Raw genomic sequence first — 22,644 nt, 5'->3', positions numbered from 1 at the left:
CATGAAATGAAGAACAAGATGAGCTCGCAGTCAACATGATATCTTTTTTTTTTTTTTTTAATCGCAACTTCCTCCCACACTTAAGTACAAATCTTTATCACTTTACGCTTGGACTTGACTACTTTTCTTACTTGCCAGTCTTTCCCCTCTACTGTGCCCACCATGATATACAAAATGGGTGATTTAGGGAAGAATTACTAAGTTAGAAACAACAATGCTTCTGAAGCAAAAAAAGGATCCAGCATCAATTTAAGCATTAACAAGGGTTCTTTCTTCTTTTTAATCGTAATTCTATTTTAGTCTCAGGATAATATGGGGAACACACTCCAAGGCCATGTGCCCCAAGTGGAGCCCCCTTAGTGAGGAACATGAAACACTGCTAATGAGGAGAACTCTTCTATGCTTTTCTGGAGGAGGAGGCTAATGGAAGCATTAAAACTGACAGAAAATGCAAATTAGGGCAACTTCCACAATTAAGTAACATGTATTAGCAATAAAAAATGGCACCATGCCATAACCATCTAACATTCTGTACTTTTAAAAACCTTCCATAACCACTTTTGTTTATAAAGCTAAAGTGAAACACCAGATTATCTAAATGTTATATGGGCATTTATAAGTTTTTCTCTCGTAGAAGGTGGAGCTCTTTCAAAAGTGGGATATCCCACTGTTGATATCATTCGGAAGCACACCGGAGAAGCTGTCAACATGAAGTAGGCAAATAGTTCGGGATAATGCCCAATAATAAACAACATTTTCCATGACCTCCACATTTCATTCCTAGGGGAAAATATGAACGGGCACCTTGCTCTTCCTGTGGTGGGCATTACATTCTTCTTTTAACGACGTTTTTCCATTTTGGTGAGTACATCTGCCCCCCATTCTCTACAACACCCAAAGTGATCTTTTGAAACATAAATCAGACCATACCACTCCCCTCCAACAGCTTCCCGCTGAACAGAAGTAAAAGCCCAAGCCCTTACTGTAGCCCACAGGGTCCTCCATCACATGGTTCGGAGTTGATCTTTGATCTCCTCACCTCCCCATCCTTCCCTACTGTCTAGCCATGCAGGCCTGCACGTCGTCAGGCTCTTTCCTATCTCAGTATCTTCACATCTACCATCCCCCTCTTGCCTGGGCTGTTCGCTCTTCTCTCCAAACGGCTGGCTCCTGCTCATTCAATTCTCAGCTCTAATGTTGCCTCGTCAAAGAGGCCTTCTCCATCTCCCTTATCCATGTTAGTAGCAATCACACTTTATCATATTACTCTGTTTTATTTTATTTTTATAGCGCTTAAAGTACTTTTAAATACTTGTGTTTTGCTTATCTTCCTACCTAGAATATACGCCCCATGAGAGGAGGAATCTTGATTCACCCCATTTCCCCAGCACCTAGAAGAGTGCCTGGCACACATTAAACACTTAGTAAACATTTGCTTAGTGAATTATTTTGGGAATTATAGAGTGGCAAAGACAGGATTCACAGAAAATCAATAAGCTGAAGGGCAAGAAAGAACAGGAAAGCCTTGAGTGGAAAGTTAATAAAAAGCAGGTAGAGATAATAAATAATGTGAACCCAGAAAGACTTTAACTTTTGTTAACCTCAGGACCTGTCATTTTCACATCTGCAAACAGCTAAAGATGTCTTTCAGAAAGGAGTGGAATAGTTTATAGGCATAGATAGGAAATCTGTTTTTAGTGTTGGCCAGCTAGAAGGATAGGATCTAGAGGCCACAAGGTAGCTGATAAGACTTCAGTGAGATGCTATGTTAAAAAAAAAGAACCTTAGGTTGACCAAAAGTTAGAAATAACCTTATTCAATTACTGATCTTTTCCTCAGTCAAACCCATAAGAAAGACAAAAAGGATCCGACATGAAGGCAGGAACACCAAGGTCTCCAAATCATAAAGCCATTTCGGAGAGGAAGAAAACCAGGGAGGAAGTAGTTATATTTTAGAAACACAAATTTTGCCACGTAGTTTCCTTGCCAACAAACCAATTGGTAAACAACAAACCAAGTTGTTCTTCAGGGAAAAATGATCAAATATAGGAAGGTTTCCAGGAAAAAAAAAAAAAAAAAGAACTGATAGATTCTGGAGATGACAAAAGATAGAGGGAGATTTAACTTTAAATTCAAAGAAAACAAAGCAAGTGGAAAAAAAGCAATTTTTAACTACAGGAAAAAAGTCCAAAATTTATAATTGAAACCACAGTTAATGACACTTAGCTCAATAGAGACAATATTTTACATAGTCACAGATTTAACCAAAAGTTGTAATTTTAGTCTTTGAAGATAATGGGAAAGGTGTAAGTGAGCTAAAAGCCTTATTTATCACAATGAGAAGCTGAAAGATAATACTAAAATAAATAGTCTTCCATTCATTCTTATTTTTTAAAAAACAATTTTTAAAAAACACAAGAGAAACAGCTAAGAGAGTTAAAAGTAGCTGACACTAGGAGGAGGATCTGGGGCACGGAACTGCCATTTCAGTTATACTCCTCTCACATACTCCTGTGATCAAATTAAAGACTGATCTCAAAAACAGTCAACATTTTAATAAAGATAATAAAACAGGAATGTGGACTAACTCCTAGACCTTAGTTAAAACCGAAATTTTAACATACAATCCCTAATCGGTTTTTTTTTTCTTATTTCTGATAAAAGCAAAATCATACAGATAAAACATCTATTTATCCCAGATTTCAGTTAATGAAGTATCAGTTAATTGAATTTTGTTCTATATTAGAATTCTAGAATTCATTCATTCCTGAGCCTACTTTAGTAAAGGCAGAGTGATGATTTGGGTTTTAAGTGTATATTGAATACCAACACTTAGCTTGTACCGAATAGCAGAGAACCTCTACAAACACCAAGGGGAAACGTATTTCATTAGATGTTCCTATTCCACATAAATAAGAGGCAGTATAAAGTTAGAGCACTTTCTTAGACGACAGAATTTCAGAAATCAATAAAAGTCATATTTTCAAAGAATAACTGAGAATCTAAGAAATAACATCATAAAATGTTATATTTTTTTAAAGCTTATGAAACAGAATATTATGTAAAATCCACTTTCTTGAAGAGTCTAAAAAAGTTATCAGGAAAATATCAACACTGGTGGGACGATGGGTGGCTTTTATTTTCTTCTTTTCTGAATTTTACCTACTGCGAACATGGATTATGTTTCAGGGGAAGGGAAAAAAAAGTTAAAGAAACCTAATCAGTAAAGTGAAGGACAAATTTGAGAAAGCCTCAGAATACAAAGAAGTGGCAGATAGATGAAAACAATAACAGAGAAGATGATATGAAAGGCAGAGAGGTGGAATATATGAGTGATAAAGAGTTCTCAAAAAACCTAGGTGAATGGATCAGAAAACATAATCAGACCCATAACAGAATAAAATATTCTTGAGCTGAAAAAATGGGCAGGTCTGAGATTGAAAGATGTTACCATTTTTCTAGGTACACAATTAATGAAAACTAGATAAACATAGCCATTATCTGGGAACACTTGATTTTCAAGAAACAAGAGAAAATGTGATTAGCATTTAAGCAGAGAAAACACATTACTTATAAGGGAACAAAAAGTCAGAATTGCCTCATACTTTTTTATAACCTTAATTAGTAAGTAAGGGTCAGTGGAGCAGTATTTACAAAACTTGGAGTGAGACAAGTTAGTGACCCAAGAAGTCTTTATCAACTCAAGTGTGGCAGCACAGAAATTATCAGGTATGCAAGAGCTAAAGTAAAACAGCTTTCACATTAGCCTTCTTGAAAAGATTCCTTGAATTAGGTACTCCTGCTAAATGAGAGATAAATTTAAATTAAAATCTCACAAATGGGGAAAGTGTGGTATAAACGGATTACTGACACTAACTTGACAGAGAATTATACATGAATAACTGCAAAATTTGTGCAAAATAAAAATTTTATTCGAAAAGACAAATGGTTAGAGGAAAAAAATAATATGAATGTATAAATTTTATTAAATAAAAAATTATGAAAGTTGGCAGGAGAAAGGGGACTAGGATGGGGAAAAGAAGAGACATGTGAAGGTATGTTAAAATCATAAGTGACTATTTTGTTCTGGACTTTGATAAGGTACAGTTTTAAATATGCATTTTAGTTGTGTTTTTTAAAAATTCTGAAAGTAAGCATGTAATAAAAAAAAATCCACATCCCAACAAAAATTTCATTCCCAGGTGTCTCCATCACTGTGATGTCAACATCCATAAGTTACAAGTCATCATAAACAACTGATGATATTATAATAAAGTCATTAAATTGACTCACAAGAGAAATTACACCATCTTACACTTTATCACGTGAATGTATCTAACATACATACCTGCACACTGGCTGTTACCACTGACGACCCTGAGGCAGAGGATGGTCTATGTGGAGTAGACAACGGTTTGGTAGCACCCTGTGTTCCACTTCCTGTTCCCCCAGATAGACTAGTCCTACTAGCTCCGCTTGAGTTAAGGTTGCTACCTCTGCTGGCCGGTACATTCATTGCAATTCCACTCAAGCTATTCTTGCCGACAGTTCCAGTGGATGATGAGTTTGTTAGCTTTGGAGGGGCCTGAAGATTTTTTGTAGATGGAAGGCCTGAAGTGCGATTAGAGGGCAATAAATTCAAGGTGGGAGACTGTCTGCTGATGTTTATTCCACTGGGCTGTTTATGGACTGGGTTGTTACCGCTAGAGTGGCTACTCTGGGCCACTAGTGCATTCGGACTGGAAGGACTTGGGGATACAGTAGGTTTGGGAGTTGGGTTGGATTTAGAAATAAGTTTAGTTGATACTGAAGGCTTAGCTGACTGAGAGGGCTTGGGTGAGGCAGAAGGCTTAGGTGAGGGCAAGGGTTTAGGAGACGTGGCAGGTTTCGGAGATGCGGCAAGTTTTGGGGATGCAGCCATTGAGAAGGGAGATTTGAAACCCTGCGTGGGGATTTGTGACACCATCGCCTTGGCTAAATAGTTACTGGAGGTAGTGGTGCTAGGTACTGTCCTAGAAACCAGGGAGTGGGACCCTTGAGAACCATTTCCAGGTGGGGGAGCAGATAAGGGAAGGCGGTACATAAGTGGCTTATCTGAAGACTTAATAAGTGGGGATGAACAGGAAAGTTGGGGATTATTACTTAATTTCACCACTGGATTGGTCTGTGATTTACTAATAGTTGCTTGTAATGGAGACACATAGTTCTGTTGGACAGCTGAATGCTGGTGCACCTTTGTTACTTGTGTTAACGAAGAAGCATCTTGGGCCTCTGATGTTCCCAGAGCGTGAGAGGAGGCAGCAACTTGGGCTTGGGAAGAAGAGGAGACATGGGTCTGTGAAGAGGAAGCAGCATGAATCTGGCTTGACCTCTGTAGTCCTTGTTGAAGTAGCCTGGCTGGCAAAGGTTCTAAGGAAACTTTAGGGTTCTGAATTGAAGAACCAGCAATAAGGCCTGAAGAGATGCCAGTATGAGCTAAATCCTGGGGTTTCTTTGGTACTGGCCCTGTGTGGCCAGCAATAAGACTTGATGAATGTGCGGTCTGAGTAGAATCTAGTTTTTTGGGAGTAGCCAGTGGCAGTTTACTCATGATACTTGCTAATTTTTCCTCTCTCAGTCCTGGACGAGGTTTTGCAGTTGGCATACTTATCCTTGAGCCAGCTGGAAGGCCCTTGTTCCCGTTGTTGATAACAGCTAAAGCTTCAGAAACAAGATCCAGTGCAGGTGGATGAAAAGAAAGTTCTTCATCTAGTGAGTCATCAAGGCAGATCGTCTCCTGGGCTGGTGTAGAGCTAGAACTGGTGGAGGCCACAGCAGACGTGCTCGAGCTCGTTGAAGGGCCACCAACTGAAGCCACCAAGGATGCAGGAGTTTTCTGGTCCTTTTTTGGACTACACTCCTAGCATAAACAGCATTATGTTGGAAAAACAAAAACGATTAGTCAAAATTTACAAAGTATTAGATTTTAAAGGACAAAGGAATTCTCATAACTAAAATTCTACTAGAAATCTTTAGAGACTGTAAAAACCAAAATAATTTTCCAGAGGGTAGAGCTCCTAACTGAACTGTCCTCAAAAGCCAAAGTATCTGATGTATTGCACACAGCTGCCACATCTTAGTAAGCCATTCTAAGAAGGCTTAAAACCAAGCCAAAGGAACATTCATATACTAGGTCTATTACTAATGAAACCTCCTCTCCCCTCACCCACCTCTATCAGATCTTCAGATACTATTCCGAATCCATTTGTTCAGAGACTATTCTCTTTTTATCCTCCTTATACCTAGGAGAACTTCTGCCTTTATCTTTTTTATTTGTATTTTTTTAACCTTTTGGCCGCACCGTGCAGCATGCAGGATCTTAGTTCCCCAACCAGGGATTGATCCCGAGCCCCCTGCAGTGGAAGTGCAGAGTCTTAACTGCTGGACCGCCAGGGAAGTCCCTCTGCCTTTATCTTAAGATTCTACCCAGGGACTTCCCTGGTGACGCAGTGGTTAGGAATCCGCCTGCCAATGCACGGGACATGCATTTGAGCCCTGGTCTGGAAGGATCCCACATGCCAGGGAGCAACTAAGTCCGTGAGCCACAACTCCTGAGCCTGCGCTCTAGAGCCCACGAGCCACAACTACTGAGCCCGTGTGCCACAGCTACTGAAGCCCGCACGCCTAGAGCCCATGCTCCGCAACAAGAGAAGCCACCGCAGTGAGAAGCCCGCACACCGCAACAAAGAGTAGCCCCCGCTCGCCGCAACTAGAGAAAGCCCGCGCACAGCATAAAAGACCCAACGCAGCCAAAAATTAAAAAAATAAATAATAAAAATTAATTAATTATATAAAAAAAAGATTCTACCCATCTCGTATAGTATGGTTTACTACGATACTGGCCCTCACTCTCTGCTTCCTTGCATTTCGGCCTCTTTGTATGCCTGTCCTACAGCTACCCATAGGCAGTACATAGAGAAACTGGTACATCAAACTGGCAGAAGATTCAATTCAAGCACACTTAAATTACCTTTTCTATTCATTATGGTAGAAGTCATTTGTAATTTATTCCACATATATTCACTATGAGCAAGGCACTATGCTAAGAAAGCAAGAGTATTAGGAATTAAAACTTGGAATACCTAAGAGAGAATATTTTCTGTTTTTTCAAAAAAAATTAACTTTCTTAAAATTCAAGGAAGAGATACGAGAATTAGGGCACAGTTTAAAATACTCAAAGAGCAAAAGAATTTAAAAAGTATCTTTCTCTTAAGAAAAATATAAAGTACATGACTCATTTTATATTTAAGATTAAGAAGAAATAAAACTACATAAAAATCTTTTCAAAGTTTCTTCAATTAGTTTCTTAAAAACAGACAAATCCAAATAAACCCAAACCCTTATATTATACATTAATTTACGCCATGACAGCACTTATTCTAACTACAGTGGAGAAAGCATGGAGAGAAAGGGTCTTTACCATCTACTTTCTAAGGTATTACAGTAAATAAGAATAATAAATTCTTATTTCTGTTAAGAATGCCACTATACTCTTTCTTAGCAATTTCTCTAAACTTCTATTCTAAAAAGCCGTGATTGAAAACCTCAATACCTTTTAGAAGTCTGTAGCGTAACTACATTAAGGTCAAAATTGTCTGCTAAGATGAACAGGCAATGCAGATGAGACATGATTGCACTGACATGCCATCCAATTACATAATTAGTGAAAACTGCATTACTATAAAAAGTACAGAAACTGAGAGTGGGGGAGTGTGTCAAAGTAATATTGGGAGTGTTACCAGTATAAGATTGCCATTTTAAGTAACTTTCTTTAATTTTTCTTTAATTAATATTTTTTTCTTTACAAAAATAACATTAAATCCAGCCAAGAGAGTACTGTGTAGATTTATATTGGTAAATTGTTCAGGATATATATTTGAGCCGAAAAAGCAGGTTATTCCATTTATATAAAATGTTAATTCAATCGGGATAAATGAATGACTGGATGGACAGATGGATAGATGGATAGATGGATGGATGAATGGATGAATGGGTGGAAGGAAAGAAGGAGGGGAGGCAGGGACAGAGAGCCAGAAGAAGGGAGGGCAGATGTGTACCAGAAAGTTAGTAGCTTTTTCTTCTGTGTGAGCAGAAATTTCTGGATACTTTTACTTTCCTCCTTCTTACTTTTCTGTATTGTTTGCATTTTCTCCTGTAAGCATTTCCTTATATTACCTTTATAACTGAAATAGGTATTTAAGGGTCAGCAGGGCAGGAAAAAGCCATATCCGCAATACAGTTTTTCCATTTGGGGAAAAGGAAAGGGTAATTTAATCACAAAGAAAGGAACAAAACAGATAATTCCCCTGTACCATCCCAGCACACCCATTATTAGAATTCTGGTAAATTAATCATATGTTTAAATATATGTATCAAAATTTAACCAACGCTTTATGGTGGGTATTAGGAGTTTAAAAATAAAGTCAAATGTCAAAACAAAGCATGAACTCAATAGATTTAATGAAATACTGGCTCCATATTATTTGGATTAGAAGACAAAGCAGGTTAACTAAGAAAAAGAAGACTATTTAATCTGTATTCAAAGAGCCTCTAATACAATAAATTAAGAAGACCATGGAGTAGCAAATATTGACCTTCTGGCCCTAACCTCACAAGCAAAGAAACTCTATTCAAAGAGATGAAGGCTATGGGAAAAGTCTAAAACCTACAAGTTATGGGCTTTCATTACAATTTTAATTTCAAATGATTATAGTTTTCACTTCTAGAGGTTATACTTGGTTCAACTCTGCTTTGTCTACTTTGATTGGATATTTTTTGTTCCCCCTTCTACTTTTTTAAATATTAAAAAGCTTAAGTTACTTTATGTTCTAAATCTAATAAATCCATTCCTTGCCCTTCTTAGGGATCTAATTCTGTTGGCTGTTTCTGCTGATTCACTCATAGTAACTTACTTCCTCACGTATTCTGTATTTTCAGATTGTAAACTCATGTTTGACACAGTATATATGTGATAAGCCTTTGAGGCCTGGGATGAAGGTACATTATTAAAGAGTGAATGTGATTTGCCATTGCCCTGGGTTAATACTAATCTACCAACCTTAAGTTATTTTCTTAGCCTGAGGTTTTCCCAGATCTTGCAGGTTGTGTAAATTAAACTCCTAATCCAGAGAAAAATTTCAGGGAGGACTTTCTTCCCCTAATCCAGAACCCAGGCCAAGATACACAAATTTCTTAGTCTTTCCACTGGTGAATGGATTTCTTTTCTAGTTCTTTCTTTTACTAAAAATGTTATCCTTTGAGAGTCCCAGGTTTATGGAGAGTTTCATTCCAATTCCCAACCTATTTAAGTCTAAGCAAATCTTATCTGCTGTGCTCTGAGAAGGTGATGGAAATCAGCAAATGCACCTAAGGGCAACTAAAGTTTCAGTGACAGATTAACACTCTGGCAGCTTCTTCTTTGTTTTGAGCCTTAGGAATTTCTCTTATATATTTATATTTGCAATCTCAGCGATGCTTCTGAGAGATATTTGTCATATTTTATCCAACATTTCTAAGTAGTAATAAGCCTTACAATTTAACTAATGTATATAAATTTCCCACTGCCACAAAGTCATCTCTTCTCCCAAATACAATGGTTCTAGGATTTTTACAATGTTTGAAAACACCCATCTTAAGAGTATGGTACCTAAAATATATGTGAAATGCCATATAACCTTTTCATCCTAAGAATGTATTTCAACAGTCACCAATTATCACTAATTAAAGATTTGGTTCAACACTTACCTTCACTTTGGGTTTAGGTGCAGGAATCACCTTTTTCTTCGCCCTAAGAGAAAAGATTAAAAAGGACGCCATTTCAGGAGCAGTTAAGTCATTCATTAGGAAATTGTAACACATAATCTTGTAATTATATGGGTAAGTAATTTCTCCCATTTGGGAAGTTCTCTGAAGGAACTGTATATAAGCTATATAAGTGCTCAGTTTATATGTGACTATACAGCAACATGTTCCCCAGTTTCAATTCACTAGAATAAAGGCCAAACCATTAGTAAAATGTGAAATGTGATGATAAAGTTTTTTAAAAAATTAAATGTAAATACTCAAAAAAAAAAAATTAAAATAATTCAAAACAGGCTAACAAAGCTGCCTAAGGAGGCTTATTTCAAAGAATTGGTAAGAATTTGTAATTATTTATAGAATAAGAGCTTCAAGGAACTTTAAGCTCAAATTAAACCATGCTAAGAGGTTGTAAATGAGATACTGTTTAAAAAACAAAACAAAAAATCCTCAAGTTTTTAAAGAAAATTATTTTTAACATAATAATTTAGATAAAAAATTTCAAAATGACAGAAAAAAGGCAATAAAAAATACCATGGATCCTTGGAAACTTTGGGAACCAGTGTGGAAAATGTTTGAAGATTAAAAAAGGGTTGAAAAGCTAAAATACCTCACATGTCTGAATATTTCGACTTCACTAAGTTAAAATGCCATCAATTAAATTAACAAGTATCTTGATTAAAATTTTACTGCCAATCTACAACTTCGTTAAGGCAACAGTAATATTCATGACTTTCAGGCCCGTATTATCACACAGATTCCTACTTTCTGATATAAAACGAAACACAAAGTTAGCCATAATAATGAGGCTACTAAAAAAGAAAAAAATAAAAACTGAGGTAAAGGATCTATGTAAACACTTGCTTTAGAATTAAAGGAATGAATTATTTATTTATACTTGAATTGTAACGTGATTTTAGAACTATAGGGAAATTAAAGGCCTGAAATATTATTGACACAAATACATATAAAGGCATAAAAAATATACATACCCCCCACCCTGGGATATCTAAACCACCTGCAACAAAGTAAACCTATAATGTATGAAACCAAACTACTCCAAATTTATACCCAAAACAATAAAACTAGCAAGATCTGAAAACCATACCAACTCAATACATCTCTGATGGTATACTAACAAAGTGTCCTTCCTAAAAGCTGTAAAAAATTCCACCTACTATAACTGTATACAAGGAGAGGGGGAATTTTGTCACATTACCCAGATGTTAACCAGATCTCTTAGTGGAATACTGAACTACAGTGCTCAGTAAATTCTCAGTGACTTGCTAATTTTATATTTTATTAACCCTTAATACTACACTTCTACGCAATAGAGAAGTAGCCTTAAGTTGTAAGTGAAAATAAAATTCTTGTCAAATTAACCAGTATTCACCGAAAAATGTAACCACAGAAAAAACTTGCCTTTTCACTAGAGACCCTTCTTTAGTAATTATCAATACATCACTAATGAAAGATTCAGTTTTAGACAGAGGGAAGGACATGAAGAGCATGTTAATTTTGTGGAATAAAACACTGCAAGGCAAGGCTAGGTAGGATATACACAGAACTGTCTTGGAAAGCATGAGGCTAACAGATTACCTTTGTAGATGGTCATTAAGAGGGAAAGAAAAAGTATACAAAACAACTGGAGGGCAGATGGTCCAGGAACAAAGGAAACCACCAGAGCCTTCCTGTTTACATGGCTTCTCACTACCAGATCTCAGGCCAATATGTTACATTATGGATTCAAGTTTTTAGAGACTAGCCTGAGAAGTTCTTTAATAGATAAATGTGTCCTGAGGTCTACAGAGTCAACAGTTTAAACGATTTTTAAAAACAAAAAAGCAGTGGTAAGACAGAGATTGTATAAATGTATGTTTAAGTTCTATTTTACCTAGCATTTAATAAATGATATTTTTGTTTACTAAATATCATAATGTGAATAAATATAATTGAAGAAATCTGGAGTCTGCATTTACTCACGGAGCAGAAGTAAGATGATTATGTACACTCCGACTTTCCTTAAAAAGCATTCTGGAAAAATTAAAAGGACACAATTATTTTTCTGCAGCAGATAATAACATGATAATCACTTTGTTATTTTAATCGTTTAATATTCAATAGGCTACTACTTGCTTTTTTTTTACCAAGTAAAGACTTATAATGGTACAGTAAATTCAATAACCTATTTTATGGGAAATGTTATATTACCTCTTTATTTAAATCTTTTAACAGATTTCTGTTGATTTAAGATGAATACTTTAGGATGACAGGTTGAGACAGCCAAGTCTATTAATTTTAACATTCTTTACTTAACTCTTTAAACTGGGCTACACTTAGTTTTAGAGATACCACTCTACATTGACTATTTTCAATAGCACTAAGGCTGTGCCTCTTTTTCTACACTCTAAATCTTGTACTCAGTTACTGATCTTCATGATACCCATACAAAGTTCCCCTTCCAAAGTTCAAAACCTTCTTCCCCCCTCCCCTTTTCTCTTATTAGGAAATTCACGTGCAAAAAAGAAAAAGTGGTCGGTAAAAAAAAAAAAAAATCACCTTTATGTGTATCTCTATGTCCATGTGACTAATTGTTTTGTTTTTTAAGTGAGTGAAGCTTTCAAAGCAGACATCATCTGAGATGACTGTAAAGAATGTTAAACACACTAGGTTCTTAGGAAAATGAATGCCATACGTGTGTATATATGTCTTTAATAACAGCAATAAAAAAGTAAAATAAAATCTAGGATGTCATATTTCTTACCTTGCCTGCATCCAGCCCTTAGGCCACAATGGTTTCACCTCTGTCTCCATAAAGGATTTAAGATAATCCTCAGCAGACTGGCTTTTATTTGGCTCTAACTCATAGCATCCCAATTTGATCTCAACAAGGTTACATAACAAAGTTCTAAACAGATTAAAAATATATATTTATATATAAATCTGACTGCAAAATTGTAGAAAATTAAGCTTGAAACAGATTTTTTAAAAGCACACAAATCTGACAGCAATAATAAAGAATATTATCTGAAGAATTCAGAAGATGACATGAAGATAAATAATTTCTAACATATATCATTCAGTGTACTATAGCCAAATTCCCAATATGAGATAATTTCCTTTGATACCTTTAATCCAGGCACCAAAGATTAAAAGGGATAGTCCTACAACTAAACCCTCCACTTGGAGTACAGAAATACTGGTAAGAAAGATGACTGGTTATATAAATATATTTAGTACTTCACCTCTGAAACCAGTATGACTTACTCAATAATAAGATTAGCTTATAAAAAGTACTATATGTAAATAGAAGTGATAGAACTCTAAGGATATTAGAACCAAATTAATCTTCTCTTGATTAATTTTTCCTACACACTAACTTCTGGTTGCTTCTATCTAGTTTTCCATTTACTATCGATTCTTTTTATGAGAAACCTGACTTCTGCATCATCTATTTGGTTAAAAGTGAAGGTTTTGGTTAAATCTTACCTAATGGTGTCATCCCAGTGGAATTTCTTCCTTGGTCCTATGACACGTTTCCCTGGTTTCTCATCATCATCTTCCTCAGATCCATTTTTTTCTCGTTCTTCATCTGTTTGAAACCTAAAAGTGAAAACCATTTTATGAAGCAAAGTTTCAACCCAACACTGCCTATAATATGTTCCTTAGATACTTGTTGAATTGCTTAATTGAATGTTAACTCAAAAGCCAGGGTAAATGAGGAGTCTGCCTTTCCACATAATACTCTGAGTTTGAAGTGCATTATAAAGCGCTCTGGTAAATAAGGTCTTCAGACTCTAATATAAAGGCATGAACACTTATCTTTTGTATCCAACTTCAACCAGTCCAGTAGGTCAACATGTGAAATGTCTGACCAGTGTCAGCTCTAGCTTTGATCACATCCATACACTAAATCAAAAGACCTTTTGCCTTCCACACCAAAGCAGCTGAGTGGTAAGTCACTTGCCATTTAGAAAATATATTCAATTATACCACTTCAGTGGTTTATGTGGATTTCTACTGGGTGATGAAGTCCACTTGAGACCAATCCCTAACAGCTACAAGTATTTCTCAAATGCAAAAGCCAGTCCAAATAGAAGAGGTACGTACTTGGCACACTTAGCTTGATTACGAGCCTGGCAGTCCTCCTGGTATTTAAATAGCTGTTCAGGCATGACATTGCTAACAGCCAGTTTCAGTTTTTGCAGAGGTTCTCTTAAACGATCATCCTGAGGGAAAAAAAACACTGAAAGTTTTTTCAAACATATTTACAAAACTTATTTTGCAAGCAGATCCTCAAAAGATGAAATTTGGGTTTTAGATATTGATCACACATTTCAAATGTTAGCATATTCAAATACGGACATTTCTTCTAAAATGCTGACTTTTCATAATGCACACTGTAAATAAAATTAGGATAACCCTACTTCCCAGACGGCCAAGCAGAGTCCCAGTTTTTGCCTGTTGCCTCAGCATAATTATTAATAGTGCTCAATTACACTCTTAAAAATACTCCAGTAAATTATATGGACACTTTAACTGTAATAAAATGATTAAATAGAGAACAAAATCTACATCGTGCAGACTACTACCAGTTAATCCCCATTATGATGGGGAACTAGTACCACAAGAAGAGATACTGCTTTGGAGGACTGGACTGCACAATTTGGTTTGGTGACTACCAACAGAGTGTTGGCATCCTGTTTTCTTGTTTATTGTTAGTAATTGTGACTTAAGTTGTAAGCAAAAATGCAAGGTCAAGGCCAAAGTGAAAGAGGAAAATGGGAGACTCTTATTCATGTCGGTTCAGGGCAAAAAGAAAAGTAGGTTTGTATCTGACAGCTTTAATCAATCAATTTATTAATTTCATCTTGCAAGTAACAAAATATATATGTAGCTATTTAGAACATACTCTTATTACTGTCATAGGTGCAGAAATATTAGACTTCGCTTTTCTTACTGACACAACTGTGTTTAAAATGTGATTTTTGGTAAGGAGAAGATTTTTAGGAATGCAATTATCATTTTATGGCAGGTATGTTTTACAAATTAAAACATTTTATTTTATTAATAACATTAATTTTATTAATAAAAACAAAATACAAATATTACTAACAAGCATTTTACTTATTTCATGCATACCAATTAATAAATATTATTGCACATATGACAGTGTCTGCTATAAAATCCCATTTTAAAAAATGGAAGATCCAGTATCATGGTTTCTGGGTGATCTCATCTTAAGAATTACATAGCTGAGACTATCTGCCTGGGAACAATCCAAATATACATCAACAGTAAAATGAATAACTGAGATATATTCATACAACGGAACACTGTACACACAGCAGTAAAAATGGAGTTCCCCTACATGTAAAGACAGATAAATCTGAGATGCATAATGGTGACTGTAAAAAAGCAAGCTGCATAAGAAAACAGACACTATTACTCCATTTAAATGAAGCTCAAAAACATGTCAAACCAAACAATATAATGTTTAGGGATACAAAGGTACATGATTATACCATATAAAGAAAAGCAAGGGTTAGATAAATGTCTTTCTTCCATAGCCAACATTCCATAGTCAATGTCCAGGCATAGGCACAAAATCTGAGACCTCAAATAAATTTCATTTGTTCATTAACCTGCTTTGAATTGAGAAAGAACTACAGTTTCTCAATTCAAAAGGACTATTTTATTAATAGAAGTATAGCGCCTATAACAAAGAATTCTATGCCTGTCAGATCACAGCCACTGCGGAGATCCAGAGCACCGCACTCAGTCCCCTATTTGCACCATGCTGTGCTTTGTGACTCCAACCCCCCGACCAGAAAAGTTCAGACTGACTCAAAATAATACAACCAGAGTTTTCACCCCAAGAATATGGATTGGGATGAAAAATCTGCAGTCAATCTCTGTGTGTAGCTTTTCTGTAATATAAAACCTTGGAAATAAAGAAAACTTATCTGCAGATGCACATAAAAGGATAAAAGTGAGATAAGGTGAGAGAGGTAAAGAGAAACAGAGTTAATTCAGATTATCAGTTCCCATTCCTTCCTGGTTGCATTCTTACCCTTAATTCCAGGAAATACCTTTATTCATAGAAAAGAAGTGTTCTTTTTTTTATCTTAAACTGCATCCAAGTTATTTTTTTCTATAACTTGCAAGTTGTAAATATTTTAAAAATACATAGTCAAACAAATCATTAAACGAAGAGTAATCAGGACAGTGAAGGTACTGAAGCCCATTTTATATGAAGTAAAGAAGGGGACATAATTTGTGAATAAACGCAAAAGGAGAATTAGGACCAATGGGATGGAAAGCACTTGGATTTGGCTCAACATATGCAAGAACTTCCTGATACTGTAATGAAATAAGTTTCTGATCACTGGAAGCATGCAAACTTGCACAATTACTTAGAGGCATTGTAGTCGAGAAGAATCTAGCAAAACATGGATGCTTACACTAGATAATCTTTAAGCAATCTTAAGTTTACGTGCAACCCTGTGATTCTTTCCATTGGTCTTCATGTCAGTGTGAGCGTATCTGTATAGGTCCATTTCAGGAATAAGAAAATTGAATTATACGTATGTCAGATTATTTGTTGAGGGCAAAGTTGTGTCAGTTGTGGAACTGAGGTTAATTTACCTAGTCCAAGAAGCATTCGAAAACATTATGTCTCATCTAAACCTCTCAACTGATGAAAAGCAATTTTTTCCCGGGGGATCCAACATGCTATGGTTACTAAAGAACATCCTATGGTTACTAAATGTGTACAATACAACTATAAAGCAATTAGTATGCAAAAGTAGCAAACAGAAATCAGTCTCCTTTCAGGTTATAAAACCCCAGATGCAGGTATTATTGTCCCTCCTCTTACCTGGACATTGAGATGTAACTTCTTTAGACGTTTTACCAGTGTTTCTTTATTGCATGGCACAAAAGCTTCAAGGTGGGAGTAGACACCGCTACGAATGACAGGGCCTAGTTCCTGCAGCTGTAACTCAATGCTGACCAAAAACAACAACAAATAAGTAGTACAGAATTTCTTTTAGGTAGTAACAAACAAGCAAGGAGGCAGAGGCAGTGATTCTTTTCTCCTTTTACCTTTCCATGATTTCCTAGACAGTATTTTTCAAGGAAAAAAAAAAAAACCCCATAAATTGTAATGCTATAAAAAATTTCAATGAATCTAGTTTAAGAGTAGAATTTACAACCCCAAACAAGATGGCAAATAATTTTTTTTGCTTTCTTCTTTTTTTTTTTATTGAGGTATACTTAATTTACAATACTGTGTTAGTTTCACATATACAGGAAAGTGATTCAGTTATATATATATAAATACTTTTTCAGATTCTTTTCCATTATAGGTTATTATGAGATATTTAATATAGTCCCCTGTGCTATACAGTAGGTCCTTGTTGTTTATCTATTTTATATATAGTAGTGTGTATCCTAAACTCCTGGGAATTCCCTGGTGGTCCAGTGGTTAGGACTCCACGCTTCCACTGCAGGCGGCATGGGTTCGATCCTTGGTCGGGGAACTAAGATCCCGCAAGCTGCACGATGCAGCCAAAAAAAAACCCCAAAAAACCTAAACTCCTAATTTATTCCCCACCCCGCCCAAATAATTTTTTGATGACAGGGGCAAAGTCTACATTTTTGGGTAAAGCACAGGAACTCCATCATTAACCAAAAGCTCACTTCCTCAAAGAGACATCATACTTCCCCTCACCACCCTGCAACTGCTATACTAGAGTCACAGTTTCAATGAATTCTTAGAGTATTTTTTCCTTAAAGGTGTTGGAAAAAATTACAGATTCAGAAGAGGTAAAGCCCTCCTGGCTACACACACAGACTGTTTTATCCTTCTTTTGTTTTCCTTATTGTGCCTCCACTGAACTAGATATTTAATAGTTTGTTCAATTTATTCCAGTTCTCCAGTTCCTGCTAAAAGGGTATTTAACCAAACAGTTACTTCAAAAAAAAAAAGGAAGAGTTTGTAATAGCCACCATATTCTCAGCAGGACAAGCCTACTGATAAACAATTGAGGTTTCTTCCAGATGGAAGACAGTATATCTGGCAGTTGCTACTGTAGAAAGATGAGAACAGATGTTAATTTGAAGGTCAAGACCAAACTGTGGCCCTTGGCAACAAACTATGGCCAAATCATCATGTTTTACTATAGAAGAAGGTGCAAACAGATGTAAATATTTTCACAAATATAAGGTGCATCCAAAGATTCAATTAACAGCTTTTGGGGAAGGAAAGAAACCCGCCAGATCAAATGTATCCAACACTTAAAATATACACTGCAATTTCAGAAACAATGAAATGTGGAAAACTATACTCCTTAGAATTGACAGTTGAAAATTCTTGGTATTAGAGAAGCCAAATACAACAAAAGAATAAATAAAAAGAAGTTTAAGCCCTATTAGAGCCAGAGGGTCAAATCAGAGGTTCATATGAAAGGCAATCACTATGGTCATGAGTTCTGTGTACAAACACTTGGTTAAATATTGTGGTTAGATCTTTATTAAAAGTCGAGACTCTGGGTAGGAGGCATTCTAGGCTTGCCCCATTATAAAAGCTTAGTTAAAGCTGAAAATAAAATAGAAACTCCAAGTAGTAAGAGATTCCAAGTAAGAAGAGACTGGCTCAATGACCTACTTATAAAAATTAGTAGTTTCCAAACAGGGGTTAACTCAGAAACAGGAAGTGCTGACTCCCTGCTCCTAAGCCCATAATATTAGGTAAAAATTAGAGAAATGTATTAACCATAGAGGTTACTGACTGTATTGGTCTATCCCAAATATATACAAATTCATGTCTGAGAGCAGTTTAAGTACACATCCCTCACACATATACTTTAATATTTTTTTTCCCACTAAGAATTCAAATGTTGTAGTATATGGGGACAATAAAATATACCTGAATAAATTCATGGGAATTACTACCCCAAATAATCATGTCTCATATGCCCTTAGACAATCAACTCAGTCCAGAAAAATAAGGGATGTCTATTCAGGAAAGTGGAAAAAGAAGACAAGGGGGCATAAGAAAGTCACTAAAAGGGAAAAAATTCAACTCTGAACACTAGGGCTTGTAGAATTAGAGGCACACTCTCAGTGAAATAAAAAGCAGATGGGCTCCAAGAAAACTAGAAGATTCATTTTAAGACAGACATGGCAGGAATTAACAGAGATGCTTCTTTGAGATGTTATATCCCAAGGATGATTTTTTGATTCTCTCAGGAGAGAAAGAGTTGTCCCCTTACAGAAGAGTAAAATAAAAAAGGACTGTCTCAGTCACAGGAAAAAGACCTGATCTAGAAAACTTAGGGCTCTTAGGTGAAAAAAAAAAGGAGCTAGTCAGATCCCAGATTTTGGAATCTGGGACAGCTCTGATGAGTAATGGTTACACTGTTTATTGAATCTAAGGTTTAAAAGGGAGCTAGGTAAAAGGAGGTGGAACAGACAGGAAGCACCTGCAGGCAGACAGAATCAATCTGAAAACCCCTGGCTAAAATAAAGAATAGGAACAAGAAATTCCTCTGTCTCCATGCTACTAGCATACTAGGTTATGTGTTTTATGAGTCCATGGGGACCAAAATGATTTTTTAAGTACTTCAGGAGAATGAGAGATTGCATTAATTAAAATAGTTATTATCAAAACCAATAAGCTAATCCATCCTTTATATCTCATGAGAAACTATCTCCATTATATATTTAAAAGACAGGAATCGTAGTATTGGAAACACTGCCTTGTTTCTTTGTATACGATGCTACTGAACCACCAAAAGTAGGCCTACATTATTTTCATCACAGAGGAATTTGCTGCTTTTCCCAGGACCACTTCCTTTTTGCCCATTTCTGCGTGTAGCCAATTATATACTCAATTTCTGGAACCATGGTCAAAATTTATAAGCCAACAGGTTTATAAGTACAGCTTATTTGACCACAGTCTTAGAACGTGCAACTTCATTAATGTTAAACTCTAGCTAAGGGTGAAAATTATCACTAATTTAAATACAATTGATATCATAAACCAGCTTTCACCCTTTCCTTTCCAATTTAACATCTGTCTTCTCCACACTGCCTCCGTCCCACCCCACAAAAATGATTCTTCATTAAACCACACTTTCCATTTGCCTGTAAATGTCTGTATGAATTATAATAAACCTCACTGGATACTAATGGAATTATTTTCCCCACGTCTGAATCAAAGTAGAAGGAAAGTACACCAAATTTAATACAAACAATCAGAACTGTCCCAGAAAGATATTTTCACATAACGTGACAAAGAATGCATTTAAATCTAGGATAATATTCAACCCATACAGCAGTCACTTGCTCTGGCAGTTATAACATTGGAAGATTTGATTATCATAAGGGGTCCTGGAGAACCAATGTATGTAGAAGCATCGTTTTGCTAAGAAAGAAATGTTAATCACACATGCTGTGAGGCCAAAAGGGAAGAGCTAATGCATGAGACTAGCCAACCACTCAGCATCTGTACCTCAAAGGCCTACTATATTTTTTAATGACTTCTTAAGGTTTAAATAATTTTCAAGGTTTCTTAATCAAAGAAGAAAATTACTTACTCCAGAAGAATATTATTCATATCCTGTGTAAAGAATTTTTTCCTTCCTTCTTCGTCAAAAAGTTTGGCAGCCTAGAGAAACACAAGATTGTCAATATAACTCTCAATAAACACATTACACATTATATGCTTCCATATCTATTTACTTAGAATAAGCTCCTTGAGGGTGGGGCTATGATTAACTTCACTTTGTATCCCAGCTTATTACCTGGCATGAGCAGGCAATTAAACAGTGCTGAAACAAAATTTAGCATACATAACATTCTTTCCTGTTATGTCTGTATTTCATTTTTCTGAATTTTCCTAAATTTAAAAAGTGACACAGGGGCTTCCCTGATGGCGCAGTGGTTAAGAATCCGCCTGCCAACGCAGGGGACATGGGTTTGAGCCCTGGTCCGGGAAGATCCCTGGTCCATGGAGCAACTAAGCCCGTGCGCCAACAACTACCGAGCCTGCGCTCTAGAGCCCGTGAGCCACAACTACTGAGCCCATGTGCCACAACTACTGAAGCCCACGCGCCTAGAGCCCATGCTCCGCAAAAGAGAAGTCACCACAATAAGAAGCCTGCGCACTGCAACGAAGAGTAGCCCCCGCTTGCAGCACTGGAGAAATCCCGCATGCAGCAACGAAGACCCAACGCAGCCAAAAATAAATAAACTAAATAAATTTATTTTTTTAAAAAAGTTACACATATAAGACTTTTTAGTGCTATGGGTGTCTTGTGTATTTTGAGTATCTGTAAGGTTTATCAATTCTTGCTGTGATCTCCAAGATAACAGAAAGCAGATGTCTCATTTTCTACAAGACAATACTGTCCAACAATGTGTCTGATATTCTATATATTATACTCATTACCACGTTTAATCTTCACAACAGCCAGTGACATTGGTATTATAGCTCCCATTTTACAAACAAGGAACCTAAATCTTACAGAAGTTACATGATATGCCCCCAAATCACACTGTTAGTAAGTGGTGAATCCAGGACTCAGACCAGAAGCTTTCTGACTTCAACTGTACAACACTGTCACCCTGTACAAAGATACTCAGCTTACTGCAGCCAGTCTGGGTTCTACCTAATTACTAACAATGAAAAAATTAGCCACAGTCATTATCAAGGGATAAGCAACAATTAATTCAATGAGGATAAGAATATTTTCATCACTGTGTTCGTCACCTTAACCAGTTTACCAGAAACAAAGAGTATGCAAACCAAGACACTGTACCATAAGCAAAATTTACTGGGGAAATCACAAAAGATAGTATATCTTGAGATGCCCAAGATGTAAAACATCGAGAGGCCTGATCCAATAATCTGAGCAAGCCACATGCTGACTCTGTCAGTCGGCAGACTGATAATTTTACACTGTTTGACAACATCACATTCTGTAAATAGAAGAGGACAATTTCTGAGATGTGCCTCAGTGCTTCTTAGAAAGGATGAAGACTGGGTATGTGTAGGGAGAAGAAATATAGGAAGAAAGCCAGAATGGAAACTAAACTTCAAGAAAGAGAATCAAAAGAAGTCAAGAGGCTGAATAGTGGAAGATATGTTACAAAGTGAGAAAAGAGCAACAAGAAGAAAGTCCTTATCAGACAGATACGAGCATTTTACGCAACAATGAATTCTCATCTCCTGAAGAAAAAAAATACCATCTCCTATTTCAAAGAAAAAAATACAGAGAATTCACGGATACTAATAAGTGAAATGAATCTTCTTATTGATAATTTCCTACTAAGAGGTTAGGAAGTAGCTGTTCTAATCCTAGCATGGCTACTACAGAAAGAGTTTTTAGTATATGAGATATAACAGCACCTTACAAGATTGAAACACACTCATTACTAATCAGTTCTGTTTATTAAGTGAAAATGAATGGCATACAACACAGTGGACGGAGGGCAAGTTATAAAGCATGATGGTCCTGCCTTTAAATCCTGACTTTGCATCAAGCCTCACCCATTTAAAAATTATGTGGCCTTGGGAAATTCCTTTAACCTTTCTGAACCTTAGTTTCCACATCTATTAAATGGAAGAATACTACGTACCTCACAGAATTGTTGGAGGATTAGACTACACAGTATATACAGTATTCTAAGCCCAGTCAGGGCACTGTCTCCTGAACAATAAATGATGTCTTGTGAAGCTGCGGGTCCCAGGAGCACTGCACTCAATACAAGGTATAGGTTTTTGCTAAATAAATAATA

The 22,644-nt window shown here is 36.2% G+C and overlaps 1 protein-coding gene across 4 annotated transcripts in view; it reads right to left on the bottom strand.

The window, feature by feature from the left end:
* Positions 1 to 22,644, bottom strand: part of UBN2 (ubinuclein 2) — an 84,812-nt gene that overhangs the window by 25,390 nt on the left and 36,778 nt on the right. For all 4 annotated transcript variants that reach the window (XR_011074727.1, XM_068549544.1, XM_068549546.1 and 1 more), the window contains 8 exons: positions 20,442 to 20,512; positions 16,718 to 16,847; positions 13,948 to 14,066; positions 13,327 to 13,440; positions 12,602 to 12,745; positions 11,821 to 11,871; positions 9,784 to 9,826; positions 4,349 to 5,899 (listed from right to left, as the gene is read on the bottom strand). Coding sequence is in view for 3 of the 4 variants with exons in the window: in XM_068549544.1 (XP_068405645.1) it covers positions 4,349 to 5,899; positions 9,784 to 9,826; positions 11,821 to 11,871; positions 12,602 to 12,745; positions 13,327 to 13,440; positions 13,948 to 14,066; positions 16,718 to 16,847; positions 20,442 to 20,512 (2,223 nt within the window). In the remaining variant the exon portion in view is untranslated. The remainder of the gene's footprint in view (positions 1 to 4,348; positions 5,900 to 9,783; positions 9,827 to 11,820; positions 11,872 to 12,601; positions 12,746 to 13,326; positions 13,441 to 13,947; positions 14,067 to 16,717; positions 16,848 to 20,441; positions 20,513 to 22,644) is intronic.

Source organism: Eschrichtius robustus, chromosome 8 (assembly GCF_028021215.1).
Source record: "Eschrichtius robustus isolate mEscRob2 chromosome 8, mEscRob2.pri, whole genome shotgun sequence".
In the NCBI taxonomy this organism is placed as follows: Eukaryota; Metazoa; Chordata; class Mammalia; order Artiodactyla; family Eschrichtiidae; genus Eschrichtius; species Eschrichtius robustus.
Note: the sequence above shows the minus strand (reverse complement) of the source record. Positions and strands in the feature narration are given on the sequence as shown.